General features: G+C 41.8%; 3 protein-coding genes across 3 annotated transcripts in view; 1 reads left to right on the top strand and 2 right to left on the bottom strand.

Moving 5' to 3' along the window:
- The window catches only part of LOC109461791 (partner of Y14 and mago-like), a 15,884-nt gene extending 10,863 nt beyond the window's left edge, over positions 1–5,021 (top strand). Inside the window, exons 2-3 of the mRNA XM_019758193.1 lie at positions 2,844–2,940; positions 3,440–5,021. Of these exons, the coding sequence (XP_019613752.1) occupies positions 2,844–2,940; positions 3,440–3,896 (554 nt within the window). The 3' untranslated portion in view covers positions 3,897–5,021. The remainder of the gene's footprint in view (positions 1–2,843; positions 2,941–3,439) is intronic.
- Positions 5,022–6,340: 1,319 nt separating this feature from the next.
- Positions 6,341–16,935, bottom strand: LOC109461749 (urea transporter 2-like). The gene is made up of 8 exons (XM_019758140.1): positions 16,742–16,935; positions 16,357–16,474; positions 15,217–15,350; positions 14,106–14,317; positions 13,063–13,206; positions 12,216–12,350; positions 6,726–6,775; positions 6,341–6,346 (listed from the first exon to the last, which is right to left on the bottom strand). Exons 1-8 carry the CDS (start codon positions 16,933–16,935, stop codon positions 6,341–6,343), a joined length of 993 nt encoding a protein of 330 aa, XP_019613699.1.
- A 1,267-nt stretch (positions 16,936–18,202) lies between these two features.
- The window catches only part of LOC109461792 (acetylcholinesterase-like), an 8,524-nt gene continuing 3,594 nt past the window's right edge, over positions 18,203–23,132 (bottom strand). The window contains exons 5-10 of the mRNA XM_019758194.1: positions 22,975–23,043; positions 22,073–22,217; positions 20,923–21,086; positions 20,100–20,229; positions 19,586–19,724; positions 18,203–19,012 (exon numbers count right to left, since the gene is read on the bottom strand). Coding sequence (XP_019613753.1) covers positions 18,733–19,012; positions 19,586–19,724; positions 20,100–20,229; positions 20,923–21,086; positions 22,073–22,217; positions 22,975–23,043 — 927 coding nt within the window. The 3' untranslated portion in view covers positions 18,203–18,732. The remainder of the gene's footprint in view (positions 19,013–19,585; positions 19,725–20,099; positions 20,230–20,922; positions 21,087–22,072; positions 22,218–22,974; positions 23,044–23,132) is intronic.

Genomic DNA, 23,132 nt, shown 5'->3' with positions numbered 1-23,132 from the left:
CCCTTTTTCTGTAGAACCCAACATTTGTACCATTTTTGGTGGTCAGAAAAGTTTAGCAATTTCTTGAGATTCGTAAATTTCACCAGTTTTTAATGATCCCAACATTTCAGGAGGTGTAGCTAGATCGAAAAATATTAGAATTTTTGAAGAATTCTAAATTTTTCTCATTTTGGTGGTCCGAAATTTTTAGCTACGATGGGAGGTTCATAAATTCCACCAATTTTTGGTCATCCCAACACTTCAAGAAGTCTTCCAACATCGCAAAATATTAAAATATTTGGAAATCGCTAAATTTGGGGGGAACAAACGTAGTTCCTAAATTTCCTGAAATTTTATGATTATCAAATTTCAAAATTTTGGCAGGTCTGTAAATTTCCTCAATTTTTTTAGGTCTATAATTTTTAAGAATTTGTGGTGATCTCTAGAGTGCTATAAAATGTATATTTGCAAACTTTAGAGTTTTTCAGGTTATCACTTGGTTTTCTTTAGAAGTAAGTAAATTTTAGATTTGAAGAAAACTATGATTTTAAGCCATGTTCAAAATACAATATACTAAAAAAAACAAAAAAAAGGAAATTAGAAAACATTTTTTGCCAAAGTAACCCAATAGTCTTGTGAAGAGCTTCAAACATAACCTTATATTGTAATTCATGTAACGGTCCAAACTATGGCCTAACTTTTACGAACAAATACACAACAACGGCACAAGATCTCAACCTCCACAAATATTTATTTGATGAATAAAACGTATTGTATTTTCCTAAAAAGATTAAATTCAAATACCATCCCACTTTTTCATTTTTAAAAGGTCCAAATATAGCCCGATATGGTTCTTTTGTGTAGAAACTATGGACACCGCATCGATGTCACAGATTAAAAATGTCTAATAAGTGCTTCTCCTTCTAGCCCCATCTTTTCCCCTGCTTCGATATATCCCTCCATTTCTTTTCCTTTCAGCAACGGTTACTGACTTGTTTTGGCACTGCCGTGCTTCAGTTTACTGACTTGAATCGGCCCGTCTGGCCTGCCGAGGTCTGTCTGGAATGTGACTGCCGAGTCCCATACAATGGATGCACACAGATAACGTTGGGCACATGTGGTTTCACTTAAGACTGCATACACTCCCGGTCCCTTGTTTACACAATTTAACTTCTCTGGAATGACACCCACTTAAAAAATCCATATAAATAGTCCATCCAACTCACGGTTGACTCTTCCCTTACTTCTCTTCCCGTGGTAACACAGCACAAGTTCAGAGTGTCCTTCCGGGTCTGCTCTTCTATAGCTCTGATGCTTCAGTGTCAGGGTCTTCGAGTGTCAGGTCTCCTCCCGTCAGGTTTTCCAGCGTTGCAGGCAGGGTCTCCACTTACTGGTGGTTTTACCTTCGGTAGATTTTGATCCCACTTCTTGCACCACGTGTCACAGAATGAGCCGAGTCACAGAGTCCGAACTTCTCTTTATAAATAATCAACTTCCTATTCTAAGACAGACACCAACAGGACCTCCCTCTCTCTCCCCTCTGGTCTGACCTAGCCCTCACACTCTTGGGCCAAACTGGTACAAACGATTGGATTCCATCACACACGTTCAAAGAAAAAAGATAAAATCCATGGGTAAATCTACGACACTCTCTTACTTCCGGGTCGGCTTCGTAACCGGCCACGAAAATCAGACAAATTCAGTGAAAAACCTCCTGTTTTCCTGATTAAAAACGTACCTGCAGTGCAGAGTAGCTTTCGTCAGCATGTTGGAACTCCAAACGCCGTTACATCACTCCCAAAAAAGCCAACGACGCGTCGAAATTGCCTAAGAACGACCGCGCAGAATGAAAACACTCGATCTGATAACACAGATCGGGGACGCAAATTTCCTACCCAGCTACATTTCGAAGCGCGAAGAATGACAGGGACCAATTGTCATTGTTAAATCCGTCAAGGATATAATATCCTTGGATCCATGAAAATATCTTTATAGAAACTTTATTGACACGACAAAAGTACAGAGACTTTCGTAAGTAAACAAGGCACAATATACCCCTGCAGAAAAAGCCAATTATGCACACGCGAATCCAAAAACATACCCTTTCCACCTGCTTTGCACACATACCCTCCCAACACAGCAACTCAGACCACCACATACCATTACAATGCAAACCTGTCTATATTAGCACCCGCTAATATTTTTTTCTAGTACAAATCTATGTCAGGGTAATACGTTAAAATAAACCTCCAGGTAGTGTACTAAATAAAATGAAGGTCGGATAATCAAACGTGCCATGATTTGAAAAAAAAAAGCTGACACAGAATTTTTATACTAGTAATGTCATCTCATGTCGTCTACTAGTATGGACAGAGGAATTAAATGTGATATAACATTTATTAGAGATGGTTACTAACATACGTATCTGCCAAAATTTTGCTACTACACTGTACATGTAGTAATGCAAGGTAACCAGTTTACGTTCGGTGACAAAGGCGCACTTTGAGGTGTACCATGAAAAATTAAATGTCGTGATTGCAAATATGGAATAACATGAATATGATCCTTAAATGGTTGTCTTTTATTTATTCAATGCATGGGAATAAGTTTGCATTCAGCGACACAACAGAATATCTTCCAAAATGACGGGACAGCAAAGTAACATGGATGCGGACGCATGTCGTGTCTTTCACATAATACAATACTCCATGTTTCGTTGATTTTTTTTTTAATCACTAGAATGCTAGGAAATTACAAAAGATGACATCAAACCTTGCTCTCTTCAACTCAATCATCCATAGTGTTAATGTAAAGCAGCTGTCACATGCATCTGTAACATGAGCACCTGATGTTGTACCCTACAGGTGAGAAATTTATCCCTGCCAGCCAGCGGCCTGATGGCACCTGGCGTAAGGCACGCAGGGTCAAGCAAGGTTACGTACCACAGGAGGAAGTACCAGTGTAAGTTGAATGATAAATAATGATGATGATGATTAGTGCTGTGTACCTAAACCCACGTTCAAGTCCGGATATAATTCAGGTTTAGGTTCAGGTTTAGACTTGTAAGTCCGGACTTAAACCCATGGCATATACGAAATATGGAAGGGACTTCTCAGTGAACATTTCCCATTGGAAAATGGGGCATCGTTGGCACAAAATTAAAGATGCTCCTGCAATTTGGAAATACTCTCTTTGAGTACACACTTGAAAGTCTGGATCTAAACCCATGGCATATGCAAAATTGCATGTTGGCAGACATTTTACATGCAATTTCAAAAATACCTGCTTGTATATGCTTGTATACTTTAGTAAACACAAAAACACAATTGAAGCCCTAGCCTGATTTTTTTTCAGTCTGCAAAATTGCAGGTTGCTTAATTTTTGTTCTGCAATATTGAAAATGTCTCTGCAAAATGCAGACTGCAGATGGGTATTTCTAACACTGATTTTGTATCTTTAGTTATGAGAGTAAAGGAACTCAGTGGATGAAGAGCAAGCCAACACTCCCGCCAGGTTTCCACCCAGACCCTGAGGAACAAGAGAAGCCAACTTCTGAGGAAGACAAATATGCTGGCATGTCAAAAGCTGCCAAGAAAAACGCCAAGAGAAAAGAGAAGAAAAAACAACAGCAGTCAGATGGAGGGGTCGGTCCAATCACCCAGGGGGTAGAACAGGTTAATCTATCCAACCAATCACAGCAAGCCAAGATAAACAATGGCCAATCACAAGACAGCACCGCAGAACCAGCCAAGAAGTTGAAGAACCTGAAAAAGAAGTTACGACAGATTGAAGAGTTGCAGGCAAAGATAGAATCAGGAGAAATAGCTAAGCCAGATAAAACACAGCTAGATAAGATAGAGAGAAAATCAGACATTCTAAAGGAAATAAGAGAACTAGAAAAACAAGTAGGTTCATAATGGATTAGTCTTTACCTTCAGACTTGAAGCTGAGTTTCAAGACATAGTTATATAGTATACAGATAGGTCTGGAATTTTTATTCAAAACATGTTTGCTATCCATACAATGAAAAGAAAGCTGAGATCTTGTTGATTTTTTTCTCATGACTTAAGCGTGATTTTGTACCAAGGATTAAAGTGGTTAAACACTGTGAAGTGTAAAAAATACAGAACAATATTTGTCTTTGCCTGTAAGTTTGATGTTAGGCACCGTATACTTGCAAATTTACCTTTAGGCCACACCAATTTAATTTCTTGGTTAACGGATTCGCCCGCTTCATTTTTTTCTGATTTGCAAATAAAAATAAAATGCTCATATTTTGCCCTGAACAGTTGAAAACAGTCTTTTTCTTCCTAGTTGTTACAGTTATTCTATCTTTCAATGCAATGGTGTCATTAAAAGTTCAAACTTCATGATTGTTTAAATTTTGAACCAGCCTGGTGTGAAAGGGCTCCTATCGTACCATTTTGGGCCATAATAGGATGCCTAGGCCTGTTTTTTTTTTTCGCCCGCCCGCTCCATTATTTTTCTAGAAAAATCCGTTAACCAAGAAATTAAATCGGTGTGGCCTTACCCAACAACAAAAGAGTATTGCATGTCATCAAGAAAGAGAGATTGCTTAGAAAAACACATCCTAGCTTTTAGTACTTGCACTATCCTGTTGTTTATCTACATTCTGATAATTTCATTGTAACAAACTTGCATTAGCATTGCATACATAAATGGTTTGACAAATTGGACTGTACATTGAACACTACTGCTGTTACTAAAAAAAGTACATAGCATAAAAGTTCAAAAGTGCCATAATTGTTGTATCTAAATATGATCAAGCAATGTATCCTGTGGATTAACCAACGTTGATATATAGCACAGTGAAAGAAGGAAATTCATTGCTGTGTGAGCACTGAAACATTTGTTTCCTTCTTACTTTGCTCTTCAGTGTCAGATCCTAATATCTTACAGATGAACATCAGTGTATTGTGATTAAAATCTAGTCAAAATTTGTGTAAGTAAGAACAAGATGTAGCACATTCCTTTAAGTGTGTCTTTTAATTATGTAATTAGCAATAAAAGAACTGCTGGCATCCCCTGTTTGGCCGTTCTTGTATCTTTTTAGTTCTTGGCGACGTCTCAGGGAGGAGCCTAATGGTACAGTATTGTGTGCAGTTCGCAAGCATTCTAGGAATTGTACAGGAATTTTGTCCACAGACATGGAATGTCCACAGGAATGTCTCCCCGTGATTGTTGACTACCCACATTCCTGGAAACCCTTCGGAAATCTGTCTGCGGATGCCCTACTTGTACTTTCTGTGACCCTAGGGCTTGTTCACTATACACTTAGGGGAGGGGAGGGTACTAAGGCTTCTTCAAAATCATGGCAGTGCCATGCAAACAATAACCCTAACAGCAACCACCGTCGCCATGGCAATGTATGTTTTCAGTCTTGTTAGGATTTGTGACCGAGGTTGTCGCACTCTCAGTTAGGGTTGGCGGGCACGAGCGCGTTTCTTTTGAAGCGCCGGCGGTGTTCCTCGGGATAGGTCACATGTGACAGCGGAACCTTCTGTAGCGCCCTGTGCATGTAAAAATGAAATAAACATAACATATATATTAAGGCCATGAATCAATAATTGGTTTATCAATCATCTGTCAAAATCACCTCCCAACACCAACTATGTAACCAGATACAAAGACACAAGCCCACGACTGAGCCACCCAAAACAGTACTTCCGTACCGGGCAGGAACAATCCAGAAGTACACAAACCTGCTATCTGAGGTGACTCCCAGGAACATCAGAGTTCCCAAACAGAAGGGGAAGGCCAGGACCGGCAGCTGCAGCTGGGTAAGAACGGAAAAATCACCTCAGTTTTTTTGTTTCGCATAGAACAAAAAAAAACGCCTTTTTTTAGGCGTAACACATCAGTTTTGTAGCCTGGAGTCCAGGCTTGGTAGCTTTAGACCGCTCCCCAAGATCCGCTGTTGGCGGGGAGCGGACCAAAGCTAACAAGGCTGGACTCCAGGCTACCAGTTTTGTACGTACAAGCTGCGCAAGATCGGACTGTAAGGTTTGAACCACTCACACCGGGATGGACCACTACTCTTTTTGATAAGTGTGGTGCGGGGCTTCCATTTAACGTCCCATCCGAGGACGTCCCTAACCGAAGCAAGGCACTCATTTACACCTAAGTGAAGTGAGGAAAGTCGTGTAAAGTGAATTTCCTAAGGGCAAGATCAGTGACATGGATAGGATTCGAACCCGGGACCTCTTGGTCCTGAGCCGAACACGCTAACGTTTGCGACCGCACAGGTTTAAAGAAACATTACCTCCTTTAATTGTTGCAATTCGGAAATATTCCGTAACCAACGTTAACTTTAAAATTCATTTTACAAGCTATTTTTTTGCTATCGCTGCAATGCATTTTATTTGTTTTACATAGATGAAAAAGTGGGCCATTTCTGATATTGACCTAGACATCTATGATAGCCCCAAATGCTATGACAGGAGCCATGAAGTCAACATACCTGGCTGATTTGTAATTCAAACAATGAATTTCAAACTTTTAATCAAACCACTGTATTGATACATGGAAAACTGTTACAGTAACAACTCTGGAGAGAAGGGGCTTCCTTCAGCTGTTGGGGCCAAATATGAGCATTCTAGAGTTGACTTAAAGGCTGAATTGCTTTTTTCTTTTTGCAAATAAAAAAAATGAAGCGGGCGAATCCGTGAACCAACATATTAAATTGGTGTGGCCTAAATAAACATAGAACATATACATATACGTACCATAGCAAATACGTCCACCATGCCTGCCCAGAGAAGTGCACAGAAAACACCTGAGTGACAAAGTGGTAATAAAAAGGTCTTTATATCACACACAATGGTGACGTACATAAATAACATCGCTGTCAATAGAGATGAACTCAGTTGACCCCAGTGTACATTAATTGTAATGTGAAGGTCAGTGTCGTGTTTTCTTGTGGCGCGGTTGTTTTAAATTATTGCGTCTTTTTGCTCGTTTTGTACGACGTTAGGAGGGAAACGTAATTACATGAAAAAACCGACAACGCGTTCAGACATGTTGGTTATTAATTTTTGTAGCTCAAACAAAGTAGAAGATGAAGTCCACTTTGTCGTTGATTGTAGTTTATATATACTCTATAGTAATGATAGAAATGATCTTTTTAGATATATTACAAGTACGTTTCCATACTTCCAATACCTTACTACGATTAAAACAATGCCTCTTTCTTATGCGCTTTGGTAATCCTGTATTAAACAAACCCATTTCAAATTATATTTTTAACATCACTAAGAAACAAGAATCTGTTTTGTACTACAAACATGTAGCCTCCTTCGCAGTCTTGTTGGGCGTGGGCGTTATTTTTGTGAGAAGGTTTCGCGCTCCAACAAGTAAACCCTTCTCTCCGCGGCAAAAACTTCCTCGGCAGCAAATCGTCCCTCGCGGCGGCATATTACTCGCGTCGCTCACAAAAATAACGCCCACACCCAACAAGACTGCGAAGGAGGCTAGGTATAACCACCCTTCGGCGTAACACACCAGTTTACGACCACCTGTTGTTACCAGGTAACAATAGGTGTGCCAGTTTTAGTGTAATCTATGACAGGCTAATTTTTCAGCGCTCATTTTATGAATTATTAATGTGTTGTTAATGTAAAACACTCGACTGTCCTTTCATAGAACATTATGTATCCACCATTGCACAAGATCCTGCAATGAGAAGTCTCAAAAGTTAAAAATTCCTTTCTAAACGATCTCATTTTTTTTGGACTGAAACAAACTGTAAACTTTTATGTACGTATACGTCATAGCACATGGAGGCACATACGTAAACATATCTTTCGAATTCATTTTAGTTTATTGATAACCTTTATTGTACATTCATGCCCTATCGGGCTAAGTACAGGTGAACAGATTAAGGGATATACATGTTTTAATACAAACAGTACAACTGATACTAATCTAACTACATCAGCTCTAAAACTACTCTAATACAGAGGTTCGGCTTCTTCCCGTTTCTTTGTGATGTTAAAAATATGATTTAAAATCAGTTTGTTTAATACAGGATGGTGAAAGCGCATCTTAAAGATGATTTTTTTCAATATTAGTCAAGGATTGGAAGTATGGAAACGTTCTTGTAATATATTTAAAAATAGATTATTTCTATCATTACTATATAAAGTACAATCTACGACAAAGTCGACTTCATCTTCTACCTTGTTTAAGCTACAATTTTTTTTAAAAATCACCCAGACAATTTTGTGACATACCAAGCGACAGGATTTTTGGTTGGCGAATTTCCGAACGACCCCTAATATGCGATGATCCGTCCAACAATAGCAGATGCAATTTTACAGCCTTGTTGTTTGATGAGATATTTTCTCAAGGACCAGTGGGCGATAACCACGTCATACCTAGGACACAGCTACGCAGTGGAAAAATAGAAATTCGGACCCATCCAACTTCGTATGCTCAGTGTCTCGTCAAAAGGCTTATCATATATGATGTTCATGCACTAAGATAGCAGGATATGCTATTGAAAACTATTCTGTCGACACAGGTGCGTAACAGGTGCAATTTGGATATTTCCTTTTGTCTGTCACTGTGGAATTTTACAGCAAGGACCCTCTCGTCATTTGGTGTTGTGTAAAATGTCGCAATGGCTGTAAACGCGGTCTAAAAACTACATCGTGCGTCAAACCTGAACTCTGAGGAACTCGAGGCAGTCTTCAGACTAGCGGAGAAACATCGAAAGAAAACTACAAGGTGATGAAGACAAGAAAAATGGCCTGGCATTGACGCAAGTTGACCAGGAACCTTCACTGTGGAATTTTACAGCTAGGTCCCTCACGTCATTTGGCGTTGTGTAAAATGTCGCAATGGCTGTAAACACGGTCGCGATCTTCTAAAAACCACATCGTGAGTCAAACCTGAACTCTTAGGAACCCGAAGCCGTCTTCAGACTAGCGGAGAAACATCAAACGTAGAAGAAACCCAAGGAAAGAAAACTACAAGAAGATGAAGACAAGGAAAATGGCATTGACGTAAGTTGACCAGGAACCTTCACTGTGGAATTTTACGGCTAGGACCCTCTCGTCATTTGATGTTGTGTAAAATGTCGCAATGGCTGTAAACCTGGTCATCGTGAGTCAAACCTGAACTCTTAGGAACACGAAGCCGCCTTCAGACTAGCGGAGAACATGGGGAAAATAGTGACGTCGCTCCTTACGTTCGTCTTCCTAGCTTATCACATGTTCGGGGCAGCTATCTTTGACGCACTCGAACGAGAGGAGGAGGCTAAGAGAAGGGATTTTGTGTTTTCGACACACGAATCGGTACTATCTATCATGTGCCCCTACATGGATCATCACTGTGTGGACGACACGAACAACGCCACAGTAGATGTGGCTGCGCACTTTGCTAACGTCACCAACAGGCTTCAGGAAAAGTTTGAAGAGTTGTCCAACCGCAGAGAGACGTTACACATCGCGGATGTCCCGAGGATACTTTTAACCGCGAGAGAACTCAACAACCTCATCCGAAATGTCACCAGCATGGCCGAATTGGCCACGAAAACCGGCATCGACCCGCACAGTACGAAGAAGAACAGCACCCCAGAGGAGTGGATTTTCCCCAAGACCAACCACTTCTGCATGACCGTCCTGACTACCATCGGGTACGGGCGTTTCTCCCCCGCTACAGAAGGCGGCAGGCTGTTCTGTATCTTCTACGGGCTTTTCGGCATCCCTTTAACAGTTGTCATCTTTGCCATCCTGGGAGAAGTCATGAAGGAGGGTGTCCAGCGAACAGCAGATTTCGTCACGGCGCGAGCTCCTGCTCACTGGAGCCCGAAACACATCAAGAGAGCCACGGTGGGTGTCTACCTTACACTGGGGAACCTCCTGTTTGTCATGGTCCCTGCTGTGGTGTTTGTTCACGAGGAACAGTGGACGTACACCGAGGCTTTTTACTACATCTTCGTCACCCTGAGTACTGTCGGATTCGGTGACTACATGGCGAACAGGCGGAGAGGAGTGGACTACAGCACGGCGTATGTCATCGCACGGCTGTCCTGGTTGTACATCGGACTGTCGTACTTTTCCGTCATCTTCTACCTGTTGACGCAAGCCATACAGAACGGACGGAGTAAGCTAGAGGAGCGGGTCAACACGGCCAAGGAGAGGGTGAGGGAAGTCGCTTCTTCCACGGGGAACAGCGCAGCGCTTCGCCGGCGGAGGGTGAGGAAAATTCACGTTGAAGAAGTGGAACCGAACCCTACAGGATTGGCGGCGGTGGACTAAACAACACACCGCCGTTTAATTATCGTTGTTACACGGAGAAGAAACACAAAACGTAGAAGAAACACAACGAAAGAAAACTAGAAGAAGATGAAGACAATTCTGCAAGGAAAATGGTCTTGACGTAAGTTGACCAGAAAACGTCTTGACAGTCCAACAGATCTTTCAGAATGCAAGAAAATGGCCGGGCAATACATGTACACCAATACTAATCTATGCTAAGCATGGAGAAATATCTGTAGAAAAACTATTCATAATTGTTTGTATTAATCCGTTGCATGCATGTGTTTTGGATTAACGTCAGAACATTATATACAAACAATAATATATATTAACGTCCTGGTGACTATATATCGATCTAGTAAAAAGGTTACTGATCAACTTTGCTTGTTTTGTTTTTAGTTTGTTTTTATAACAACGCTGGATCTTGATCTTCTCAGCTGTTCTAGCACGTGACGATATTTCGTGCCCTGTAGACCAGTTGAGTCTCTGTATTTTTATGATTATAAATTAGAACCATGATAATTGGCGTCAAGGGAATTGCTGCCAGTTTGTCAATTGTCATTTAATGATACTATAGAATGCCTTTGTGCAGTCCATGGGCCAGACCCCCAAATTTCACATATCGGTACCACAGTGAGGTGGCAAATTCTCATTAATAGATATGCATACTAGTATACAAACATTTTTTCATACTATGTCAACTGATAGTGGTAAGTTAAGATTTTATGCAAAATGTAAAACCATGTACAACATAGAGCGCTATCTTAATCTTGCAGACTTCGAACTACGCTCAGCCATTTGCAAAATTAGAGTTAGCGGAGATAAAGAGAGGTCGGTATAGAAGGCTATCTGTTTACGAAAGAATTTGTAAATATTGTAATGCAAAGGCTGTGGAAGACGAAATACACTTTTTTATCTCAAATTGTTCCTTTCATAGCAACGCTCGAAATGAGTTGACTATTCAAACTTCTACAATTTACCTCAATTTTACTAAACTTACAGACAAAGAAAAAAATATTCCTCTTTTAACTTCCCAAAACCCACTAATTTTGGAAAAGGTGGGACATTACGTCTTCCAATGGTCTAAAAAAGAGAAGTCAAACCCTTAGACATAGTTTTAGACATAGCTATAGCTCTAGACAACTACCTTTTATCATGTAGATTTTAGTTATTTTATACTACGTTTCATTGTCCTTTTCTGTTTGTAATCTGCAATTAGCTTTAGCCCCCCGAGCATGAATTTGCAATAAACTTCATTATTAATATGCTTTTTGAAAAGTAGGATGTCTGTGGAGTATATTTTGATATGATAGCCGTTGCAGATTTGTAGCTTTGACCTTGCTATCTGACCTTGAAGTTTGACTCCATATGGACCGCGTCCTTTTGCGCTTATAATACCCATGTAGACCGATAAGAGGTATTGCCAGGAAGTCTATACCGTCCTTCGTCTCTGTTGTAGACTCTCGAATGTAGAGTCACACTGTACTTGATACTAGTAGTTCAATGACACAACAGTGACAGAAAGTGTTGTGTATATAATACAGTGGTGCCAGAGTATACAGTGCAATTTTACGGAATACAGTGCAATTTTACGGAATAGAGTGCGATTTTACTAGTATACGGTGCAATGTTACGGAATACAGTGCAATCGTACTAGTATACAGTGCAATTTTACTAGTTCCCTGGGAAAGGCACTTTACACGGCTTTCCTCACTTAGCTCAGGTGTAAATGAGTATTGTCCTGCAATGTATTTGTCCCCTGTGTTGGTGGCGGCATTAATATAACTTGAGTGTGTCGTCACCACGTCTGGTGATTACATGTTGGAATAAATAAAGAAATTTTACTAGTAGACAGACAGTGTAATTTCACTAGTAAAATATACTAATACGATTGCCCTGTATTCCGTAAAATTGCACTGTATACTCTGGCACCCCTGATATATTCTACCCTACCACAGAGTATTGAGAGGACATGGCTCCGGATAGTCAGGACGTAGAACACTCCTCCTACTGCTGCCGTGCCTAACACAGAGTTGTACGCGCATGCACCTGAGTAGACCCAGTGAAGGGGGACTCCAAGGATGAGAGCTAAGGAGAAAACAGATATGGTCGGTGTCAACCACAGTTGTTGGCATCAACATTACAAATCACACGGGTTCGAGTCCTGACATGCCACCGATCTTGTGCCCTTGGGAAAGGCACTTTACACGACTTTCCTCACTTCGCTCAGGTGTTCATGAGTATTGTACTGTCCCTGTGTTGGTGGCGGCATTAATATAAGTTGAAAAAAACTTGAGTGTCCCGTCACCACGTCTTGTGATTGCATGTTTCGGAATATATAAAATTTAAAAAAAATCACACGGTTAAATAAGCCTCCGTAACAGGCTTATAGAACTTGGGGTTTGGTGGTCTAGCAAAAAACGGGGGTAATTCAACCAGGCCGGCTATGTTGTCTATATGAATTCTTGAATACCTCTGTCCTTGGTTGATAACTCTGGAACTTGAAGGCGTGGCTATTTCTTGTTCTCTTCTGGGCTGGTATTAGGTACTTAGTAATTGGGATGTCCACCAGTTAATTAGTCATTTTGTACATCATGCATAGTCTGGACATTTTTCTTCTGTCTTCCAGTGACACCCACTGTAGGTTTCTTTTCATTTCCGTGACACTAGCACCTCTTTCACAGTTGTTCATACAGAATCTTGCAGCTTGATTCTGCACCCTTTCCAGTTACATGTATATCCCCGATTTCTACTATTTATTCAGCCTGCAAAGGTGGAGACTAAAAAAAACCAAACCTACCCGTGCCAATACCGATGACAGCTCCTATGACGCAGTGATAGAACACGACGGGTGATGACACCAGGACACCAGCGGAGATGAGCCCCCCGGACACCGCCTGTCCACACCCGTAACACTGGCCGATGGCTATCGGTACTGCCTGCACTACCTGTACAACAATTGTAATAGACTTTATTTGCAAACCCCACGAGGCCCATATCCGAACTTGACCTCCATTTATATTCTCAATGGCGACTTGCCCACTAAAAATCATAGACAACCATTTAAGGATTCCCGAGTTATCTGGAGTACAACAAAAAACGCAAACACAAAAGGTCAGCTCCAGTCACGTAAGAACCCCCCACGAAGCCCATTTCTGGCCTTGACAATGCCCGTCACTAAGACAACCTGCCTACTAAAAATCGTGAACCTCGGACCATGCCTTCAAACTTTTTCATGCATAATCTGCCAAACAGTGCCAAAACGATTTCATAGCCTTCTGTCGAAGGCAATCATGCCCGAAGGCTAATTTCTTTTACAGTCAAAGATACTATTCGGTACAATACAATAATAGGAGACAGACAACTACTGTCTGGGAAAAACTTATACTTCTAATACTACTACTACTACTCGTACTACTATGCTTGCTATTATGAGGTTTGACTTCTTTGAAGGCAGTGGATAATGAATAGCACGAATGTTTTTGTCTTGTTAGTGTAGCTAAGTCTAGGAATGTGTTTTGCAATATAAGACACGAAAGAAGCTGGGACAGGCGTGTAAAATTTCGTCTGTAGGAAAACACAATAATAACGGTTGTTGTGGGGTCGTATGGCGTAACGGCAGAGTGCTCGAGAGGTCCCGGGTTCGAGTCCTGTCGTCATGCTACCGATCATGTGCCCTTGGGAAAGGCACTTTACACGACTTTCCTCACTTAGTGCCCTGTCCTGTATTCGTCCTCTGACTTGGTGGCGGTATAAAATAAGTTGATATAATTTGAGAGTGCTGTCACCATGTCTTGTCATGAAATGTTGGAGTATAAAAAAAATAATAACGGTTTTTCTGACAAACCCTGATCCAGTCTATGGGGTCTGCTGCTGACTGGTTAGCTGTCTGGTTACGCAGCAGCTGCTGTTCCTCTGCCTGGTACAGCCGCGGGGAGCTGTCCTGAGTCCCCGCCGCTGCTGTGTAGACCAGGACAGCCAGATTGAAGGCCAGGTTGAGAGCCGGTAGCTCCGCCTTCCCCAGCACTCCTGACAAACCGCTGTGTAGAATCGTGCTGAGGAACAGGAACGGTTATGTTAGGACCAAAGGAAGCTTTTTTTAAAACAACATACATACAATGCAATGAACCACCCCTTACACAATAATTCAACTCATAACCGATCATAATAATAACTGATAATAACAATAATAATAATCATAATCATAACAATAATAATAATAATTCAACTCGTAACAGATCATAATAATAATAACTGATCATAATGATAACAATAATAATCATAATCATAATGATAATGATAACAATAATAACAATAATGATTAATTCAACTCATAACTGATCATAATAATAATAATAATCCAAAGGAAGCTTAACGGTTTTCTATCTTTCAATTGTCTACCATAAAATAACACAAGTCTACTATTACGCGAAGCTTTTTTCCAACTAAAACAGGACACGGTTTTGTTAAACCCAGTGGTTTTTACTAGTAGTTTCTTAGTAGTTATCAGTAGTTCTATGTGTACTAATCGTCTGTTTTTCATACCAAATGTTTCTTCTGTTCCTGCAATTAGCCCTCGGGCATGAATTTGCAATAAAACATTCATTCATTACTCAATGTAAGGAGTAGGAGGTGGGGTCTCATGGCGTAACGATATAACGCTCGGAACCAAGAAGTCCCGAGTTCGAATCCTGCCTTGCCACCGTTCTTGTGCCCTTGCGAAGGCACTTAGCACGAATCTCCTCACTTAACTCAGGCGAAAATGAGTATGTTTATTGTCCGTTTATGCGTTTTTCCTCTGGCATAAATATAAGTTGAAAAAAAACTTAAGTGCGCCGTGTCCGACAGTTGTAATAAATGCTGGCAAAGGAAATAAATCCAAGGAGGTTTCCGTAGTTTTAAACCACCTTGTTCTATGCAGTTGATCTATGCAGTTTGAAACAGCTTCTGTTACCTCATGATTGCCATGACGATAACGGGAAGAACCGTCAGTCCGTGCCAGTCCGGGTCCCGGGACAGGGCGGCCAGAAGGAGCCCGGTCAGCAGCCCGTTAAACCCGCTACCCCCGCTCTCCACACAGCCTTTATCCTAAAGTAAAGTAAAACACAAGACATGATCATCTTTTTTTTGTGACGGCTCAGTGGCGGACTCAGTAAAACAGTTCTAGAATTGATCAGTCACAATCGTCTTACGATCACAAACTGAAGGGATCTTGTTGGGATAGTCATGTACGTGTGGTATAAAATTAAGCCGTTTCGTTACGGAAAAGACCGTCTTAGATACAATGTATACTTGTCGGCGGTGCAAATTTCAATCTCGTAAACGGTCGTCGCATTTCAGAACGGTCGTCGCCTTTCGATGCCATATCGCTGACTGGTCGATGCCATATCCGAGCGTATCATAACTTTTTTGAGGCCCAAAAACCGAGTAAAACCGGAAAAGTACAAGCTCGGATTCGAACAAGGGTCAAAAAGCGTAGCTCTAAAATATAAGACCTTAACCTATACACTAACCCTCTATGTCACGAAACATCACGGTGTGGATGGACCGTGATGATGACACACCTAAGGCCATGTTGATTTGATTATATGGATGACATCCGCGCGCGCATGAATTTTTGGCTATTTCCAAAAAAAAAAAGTTTTCAACCATACTGTAAATCGTGCAAAACAGTTGCTAAGGAAAACATTTAGAAACGATACCAATGTCGTAGAATGCCAAAATCAAAGGAAAAAAGACAAAAATGTAAAGAAATGAATTCGAAGAGTAGATTATTCGCCATAACATATACTGTGCCATTTGTTCAACCTTCATGACCACGTAGATTTCATAGTGAAAGCAACTTTTTTTTGCAAAACTTTTTTTTTTATTCGCACGCGCGCATCAGTTTTGGGGTTCCCAGAGGATGTCATCCATATAATCAAATCAACATGGCCTAAAGTTAGCCGTTCTGCGATATGGCATCGACCTTTTTAAAAGTCGACTACCCTTTACGAGACGGAAATTAGCATCGGCGGTTAACGTTTGTAACAGCCTGCTCGATCCTAAGAGTATTGTGACCACGCTGTAAGTTGATTCTCAATCAGCGATATACCTGAGAAAAGATGACCGCTGTGAGGGTGGCGAAGAACAGACCGGTCAGTCCGCACAGTCCCATCCACGGACTGTCCACCATCAGCCCGATGATGACCAGCACGCCTCCGAGAGGGTGACTGAAGAGGGGGAAAGAAAAAAAGTAAAAATTTGAGACAAACCTAGCTTCTACCAGAAGAATATATAGGAGAATATTTGCCAGGGGAGTTTGGCCGCCTTGGGGTTTGACTGGCCGCGCCGGAGGGAAAGAAACTACCTCCCCGCGACCGGACTCCCCTGGCCAATTTTACTCCCTCTTTTGCCGAATTCTACGATCCGTATTCCCGTCCAATTTTGCCGTCAGGACTTATTATAGGCAGTAGCAAACAACTCCAGCACGAACCTACCTCAGGAACAGAGGCTGAGTGGTGCCCCTCATGCACCAGTCCAGGAACCGTACGGGAACAGGCTTTCCCTCCAGCCACAGTTTCAGCGGCCTCATGTCGCCACAGACGTAACGGTAAAACACACATCTGGACTCCTCTGCGGGCACGTCGATATTTTCTTCCGCACTCGCCACTTCCACCGCGTCAGCCGCCATCAAGCTGGATTTGTCCTCCCCGAAAATCCGCGTGTACGTGTTAAATCAGGTTAATAAGTATCCAAAGCTATAGGGCACGTATGTGCGTGATGTCGAATATCTTTTTGCAGGGGTAGTATTTAAAAACCACCTTTAGTGGCACGACAAATATGACTCAGGTTTGGTCAGCAGGGATTGTCAGTTTTTACTCGGATCAACAGCTTCAACAAGTCGTCCGCTAATGAGGATATATTTGGATCAAATCAGACGACAATGGGCAGGGACATATTTGATCTTCTTTGAAGCGGCTTTAATTCTGAGAAGGCGGGTAACTCTGACACGCAGCAGGGATCAGTACGCGTAGTGTCTGTTTTTGACATGTACTTGTTTTACACAGCATCTGCGCTAGACAGACTGGTTAACGTTCAAAATAGTTTCTGTCTGTTCGGACGTACTAGTATCAAACAACAGCACTAAACCAAGTTCTCACCAAAGTGAAAATAAAAACGATAGTTTATAATTATCATTATTAATTATTATTATTATTGTTTACTTGCACAAAATGTCAAATCATTTAGCTTTAAATGAAATATTAAAGAGAATATGCAGGGGAAAACAAAAGCCTAAAAATAGTAAAACAGTAAAAGATTTATCAGTGCTTTCCCCTAAATGCGATTAATTACTTATGACTATGACTGAAACTAATTACTGAACATTATAACACACAAGCAAATCGTCATAGATATTGAATACTGAATATTATATGATGATATCTTTCAGTCTGGCTGTACAAAAGATGTGGTGTAATACACGCGAGTGGACGTGAGAACAGAATGAACGAAATAGCAGAGCACCGGAAATGTTGTTCAGCACCCTGGACATGGCCGGTATGCCAAAGACATGAAACTTAGGCCACAGCAAGTAAATTTTACGGATGACATCCTCCACAGACTCCAAATCTAATGCGAGCGGGCGAAAAAAAACAAGGCGGGCCGAAAAAAACAAGGTTCTTACATTTTGAAATTTTGACTCAATCATTGTACAAATGGTTTTGATTCAATGGGAACATCACATATACACAGCCAACACCACATATCACTGCATCAAAGTAAGAAACAAAACATAAAATCAGAGCCTTGTCTTGTCTCCTCTCTTTATAGTTATCTGTCATCCACCTTCCGGCATGGCAACAGACATCTTGGCCTATTTTCGGCATGGTGACCACTGTCAGAAGGCAACAAAATTTCTTGTTTTTTTTTCCAAAATCAGGCGAAAATTAATGCGCGCGCTGATGTCATCCATAAAAATTACTTGCTGTGGCCTCAATAATACTCCTTGTCAGTGAGTGCTTTGTGTGTGTGCGTTTTGTCTGCAAGCGTTTTGTGTAGGAGGGAGGACCATATTGTTGGAGTGTCCGATCACGACGTCTAGACCTATGACGCACGACTGCACAGAAGGGGGAGGGGGGCAGTTGTCAATACCTGCGTTAGCTCGGCAATTTTAGGCAGGCTGTCTTTCATGTGTTTGTAAACATTGTGATTATTCCTTTATGTTTAGCGATGATGGCTTACCAATATGACATTCTTAGCTTTAAAGTTCATCTGCGTTGTTAGAAGACATTTGTAACTGTAAAGAACCTTTGCTGATGGTCCGTTAGCGTTTGGTGAAAAACTTGATTTTTATGTTTTGTTCACAGCAAGAACCTAACAAAAGCTGCTTTCCTATCTGAGCTTTTCTGTATTGAAAATACTACAATAAAAATGGCATTTAAGTGCCAAGAGGGCAGGTTATTTGTTACTAGTCTGATACCAATCCAGCCTATCTTAAAATGTCACACAGAAACAATACAACAAGACACAACGCAGCCTCGAAAAACGTTGTTCCCCCAAAAAGAAGGAGGATGCTTGCTCGACTTGCTGGTGGTTCTTCGCACTTCGATGCGTTCAGCAGTGTCGGGACATATTCGTTCCAGAATGCATTGCGCCTGGCGAACAGGAAGTTCTTGGGAACGAGGGAGGAGTTTATTTCCAAATATGGACGCGATGTCGTCTGGTACTGTTCCCAGGTCACTCCGGCAACGGCAGACGGTGTGGGATTCCTTTTGACAGAAATAATTGTAACGTGACTTATAATAATAAAGATAAAAGTTAAATACTTACGGTTACAGTGTTATGACCAAAAAGAGAAACGATGGTGCTACTGTGTATCGATATCTGTTACTCAATGGATCACCTTTACTTTCATCTGAAGTTAACTCTCAAATACTCACTACTACACAGCTATGCCTTTCTGAAACCAAGCGACTTAATACTAGTAACTGATTCTTACTGCTATACTAAATTACGATATAATAACAGCTTAACTCTGTTCTTGTTTCCTGGGCGTTACCCATTTGACATTGTTTTGTGTTGTGTTGTGTTGTAATTTTTATTTTATGTCTAGTGGTGACGTGAATATAAGCCATATCGCTTGAGTGCGTCACCACTATTTATTGTATTGTGTGTACGTTGAACTAAAAAAAACGTAAGGGAACGACAACTTCAGCCATATCAAATGACTAGACATTCAGAGATAAATATTTTCCTGCCTGTCAGAGATTCTTACATTAAAAGTTTCCTCAGAAATCGGCACGGTTTTTGAGGCGTGCCTACAAGAAAATGTTCTAACTCACCCGTCCCTGGCGAAGTTAGTCCACAGTGTGAGCATGTTATCCCGGACAATGTTGTCCACATCGGTGTAGACCGGGGGCCTGTAGGGCTCTATACCGCGGGGACCGAACAGAAACGGCAGGTCCACTGTGTGGATGGCACCTGAGAGAGATGAAATCATAAATTACACACACCATCACGGACTAAAGACATAATTTTCTTCTAAAATTTTGCAAATAAGGATCCTATTTGCATAATCAGGAGGAATAATCTTAACTTTGTCAGTCATAAAGATTAACATCATTTGGCGAAGGTATGAGATCGTGGAACTCTAGTATTCTTTGATGTGATCGCTAATGATACACATATATGTAAGATTTTATGCTATCTATTTGTAATAACTGGGCGCAAGTTGTAGATACTCGACATATTTCATGCACTTAATGACATGCCAGTCGATATTCAGTAAAATCTGAATCTGAAGTCGATTTCCTTCCGAACATGCATTGTCAATAAAAAATGGTTTGCGTGACCCACCGAACCTGACCGGGTGTGGATCGTTGTCAGACCGGTGTGTGAAGTAGTACAGGTACGTCCCGGCTCCCGTGGCGGAGTGTCCGGCGACTAGCGCGTCAGTGGGGGAGTGGTACCCGTAGTTAGCCTGTCTCTGCCGGGAGAACACATGAACACAACATTTCACCTACTAGTATTTAGCTATTTCGATAAGAAAGCCTATAGCACCCCTTATGAATCTCCACTGTGAGTGTAGCGTGTTAAGCTACGGTCACAACCCGCCGTACGTGCTTCTGCGTGCTGTCTAAGTGCAAAAACGTGGGCAAACGCATGCGCAGGGCATCCGTGCGTGGTGAGTACCACCTCCGTACGGAATCCTACGGATTTGGGAGCACGCAGACACGCCGTAGAACTTTAAGGGCATGTAAAACTTTTTCTGCGTGCGGTCTACGGATTCACCACTCGTGCGTGCGAGTACGGGCGACGCGCGTGCCCCGTACGTACCGTACGAAAGACGCACGTGTGAGTACGGCCTCCTTACGGTAAAGTTGCAATCGCACAGAGATCGTACGTTGTAAGCACGTACAACTCACTTACCACTTGCGCAACGTACGATGCACGCAACCGCTCACGGCCAGACGTGGCGTGCAGGCCACACTCTTACACCTTGCGCAACCGTGCGAGTGACGTGCGTCGACGCCACTCCTTCCCTACGTTTTCAGAAAAAACGTAGCAGACGTAGCCTCCCAAAAAAACGTACGGACAAAAAGCACGTACGGCGGGTTGTGACCGAGGCTTTAGATATAAAAGACGTGCTTTATTCTGTTGACCAACGTTGATTGGTTACCTCCAGGTCGAGATCCCAGATGACGTCACGTTGTTCCGGGCGGGTCCAGTCGGTGTATTCCTGCAGCAGGGCGTTAAACATGGCGTCTGCGTTACCATGGTAACGCTGACAATGTGCCCGGAGCCTGGCCATGAATTCTTCACGACCGATTCCGTTTGGAGCATCTGAGGAAGGTAAAAAAAATATATTTACGTTCCGCCATCGGTGCCTCACCTGCTATGCTGACAGACGTAGAATGTCCAGACTGTACATGATGTACAAAATGACTAATAAACTGGTGGACGTACCAACTACTAAGTATCTGATACCAGCCCAGAAAAGAACACGTACAAGAAACCGTCGTGCCTTCAAATATCAGAGTTATCAACCAAGAATTGAGGTATTCAACAAACTCGTATTTCCCCGGAACTATTGTAGACTGGAACTTGTTGCCACCAAGCACAGTTGGGGCATCATCACTAGAAAGTTTTAAACGACTCCTGCAATCAAATGTGCAAAGATTGAGTGTAACAAGTCGTTCTGTGTGATATAGCTAGCTGCCGCCGCGCCGCGTGCCTGCGAAGCTGGTGTGTTACGCCGAAGGGCGGTTATACCGGCTGTACTGATACTGATACAGATATGTTGGTATCTTTTATGCATTTCAGTAGGTGAAGAGTTTGCTGACACTTTGGGGGTCTAATAAAAGAAGAAAGGTTTGCTTATGAAAACAGAGGCTATTGTGTGTTTTAGCTATGGTTCACTGAAACGCACATGGCCATGAATAATAGTCTACAAGCAGATCTCTCAGGGCACTCTAGCTGTATCTGCACTCTATCTGTAAAGCCGATATAACCGCCTTTCGGCGCAACACACCAGCTTCGCAGGCACGCGGCACGGCGGCAGCTAGCTATATCACACCGAATGACTTCTTACACCCAATCTTCGCACATTTAATTGCAGGACTCGTTTAAAGCTTTCTAATGATAATGCCCCAACTGTACTTGGTCACAGCGAGTTCCACTCTACCATAGTTCTAGGATATGAGTTTTTGAACACCTCTATTCTTGGTTGATAACTCTGCTATTTGAAGGCATGACTGTTTCTGTTCTTTTCTTGGCTGGTATCAGATACTCAGTGGTTGGTATGTCCAGCAGTTTATAATTTAACCTACCGTAGAAGTCCTCCCTGGGAACTGTCCCCGCCATTAGCGGTACCCTGTAGAAGCGGCCCTCCCGCAGCAGTCTTGCCGGTGCCTCGGGGATCACTCCTCCGGGTCCGTCCAGGTGTGGCGCCCAGACAGAGATCATCGGCGGGCCCTTCAACAGGTCCGGGAAACATAGAGACATCGGTAAGAACTGTGTACGAAAACCTTTATGCCCTCTTTCTTTCTTTCTTTCTTTCTTTCTTTCTTTCTTTCTTTCTTTCTTTCTTTCTTTCTTTCTTTCTTTCTTTCTTTCTTTCTTTCTTTCTTTCTTTCTTTCTTTCTTTTTCTTTCTTTCTTTCTTTTTCTTTCTTTCTTTTTCTTTCTTTCTTTCTTTTTCTTTCTTTCGTTCTTTTGTTCTTTCTTTCTTTCTTTTTCTTTCTTTCTTTCTTTTTCTTTCTTTTCTTTTTCTTTCTTTCTCTCTCTCTCTCTCTCTTTCTCTCTCTCTTTCTTTCTTAGGAAATCCATAGGAAATTTTAAGGAATCCATACGAATTTTACGAAATACATCCGATTCATTATAAGGAAACATACGAATTTTAAGAAATACATACGATTCATTATAAGGAAACATGCGATCCTTACTAATACGGTGATCCAGGCGCAGGTCATCAAATTAGTAAGGGTCGTAAGTTTCCGAGTAATGGATCGTATGAAATCCGTAAAATTCGTATGAATTCCATAAAATTCCTGAATTCCTGAACGAGAAGTTGGGACTAGCTGGGTCAATGAAAATACTAAATCCCAAAAACCAATCAAGCTTAAGTCAGCAACACGTGTACAGGTCCAGTGTACGTGTATTTGTACACCAATATAATGTCTGTATCACCCGAGCTATGACCATGGAGGTAGAACCTCCATGCTCTGACCTACCCGGACATATGTTGTGTAGAAGAGTTCTGCTGGCTTCTCTCTCAAACATGCGACCATGCTGCTGGAACTCTGCAACGGGAAGATTGGGAAGCGATGCCCGTAGTTATGTGAATAAAGCACAGAGTTACAGGAAGTGTGTGTGTGTGTGGGGGGGGGGG

The sequence above is a fragment of the Branchiostoma belcheri genome, unplaced genomic scaffold (assembly GCF_001625305.1).
Source record: "Branchiostoma belcheri isolate BF01 breed outbred unplaced genomic scaffold, Haploidv18h27 scaffold96, whole genome shotgun sequence".
NCBI lineage: Eukaryota > Metazoa > Chordata > Leptocardii > Amphioxiformes > Branchiostomatidae > Branchiostoma > Branchiostoma belcheri.
This window is presented reverse-complemented; position numbering and strand designations above follow the sequence as displayed.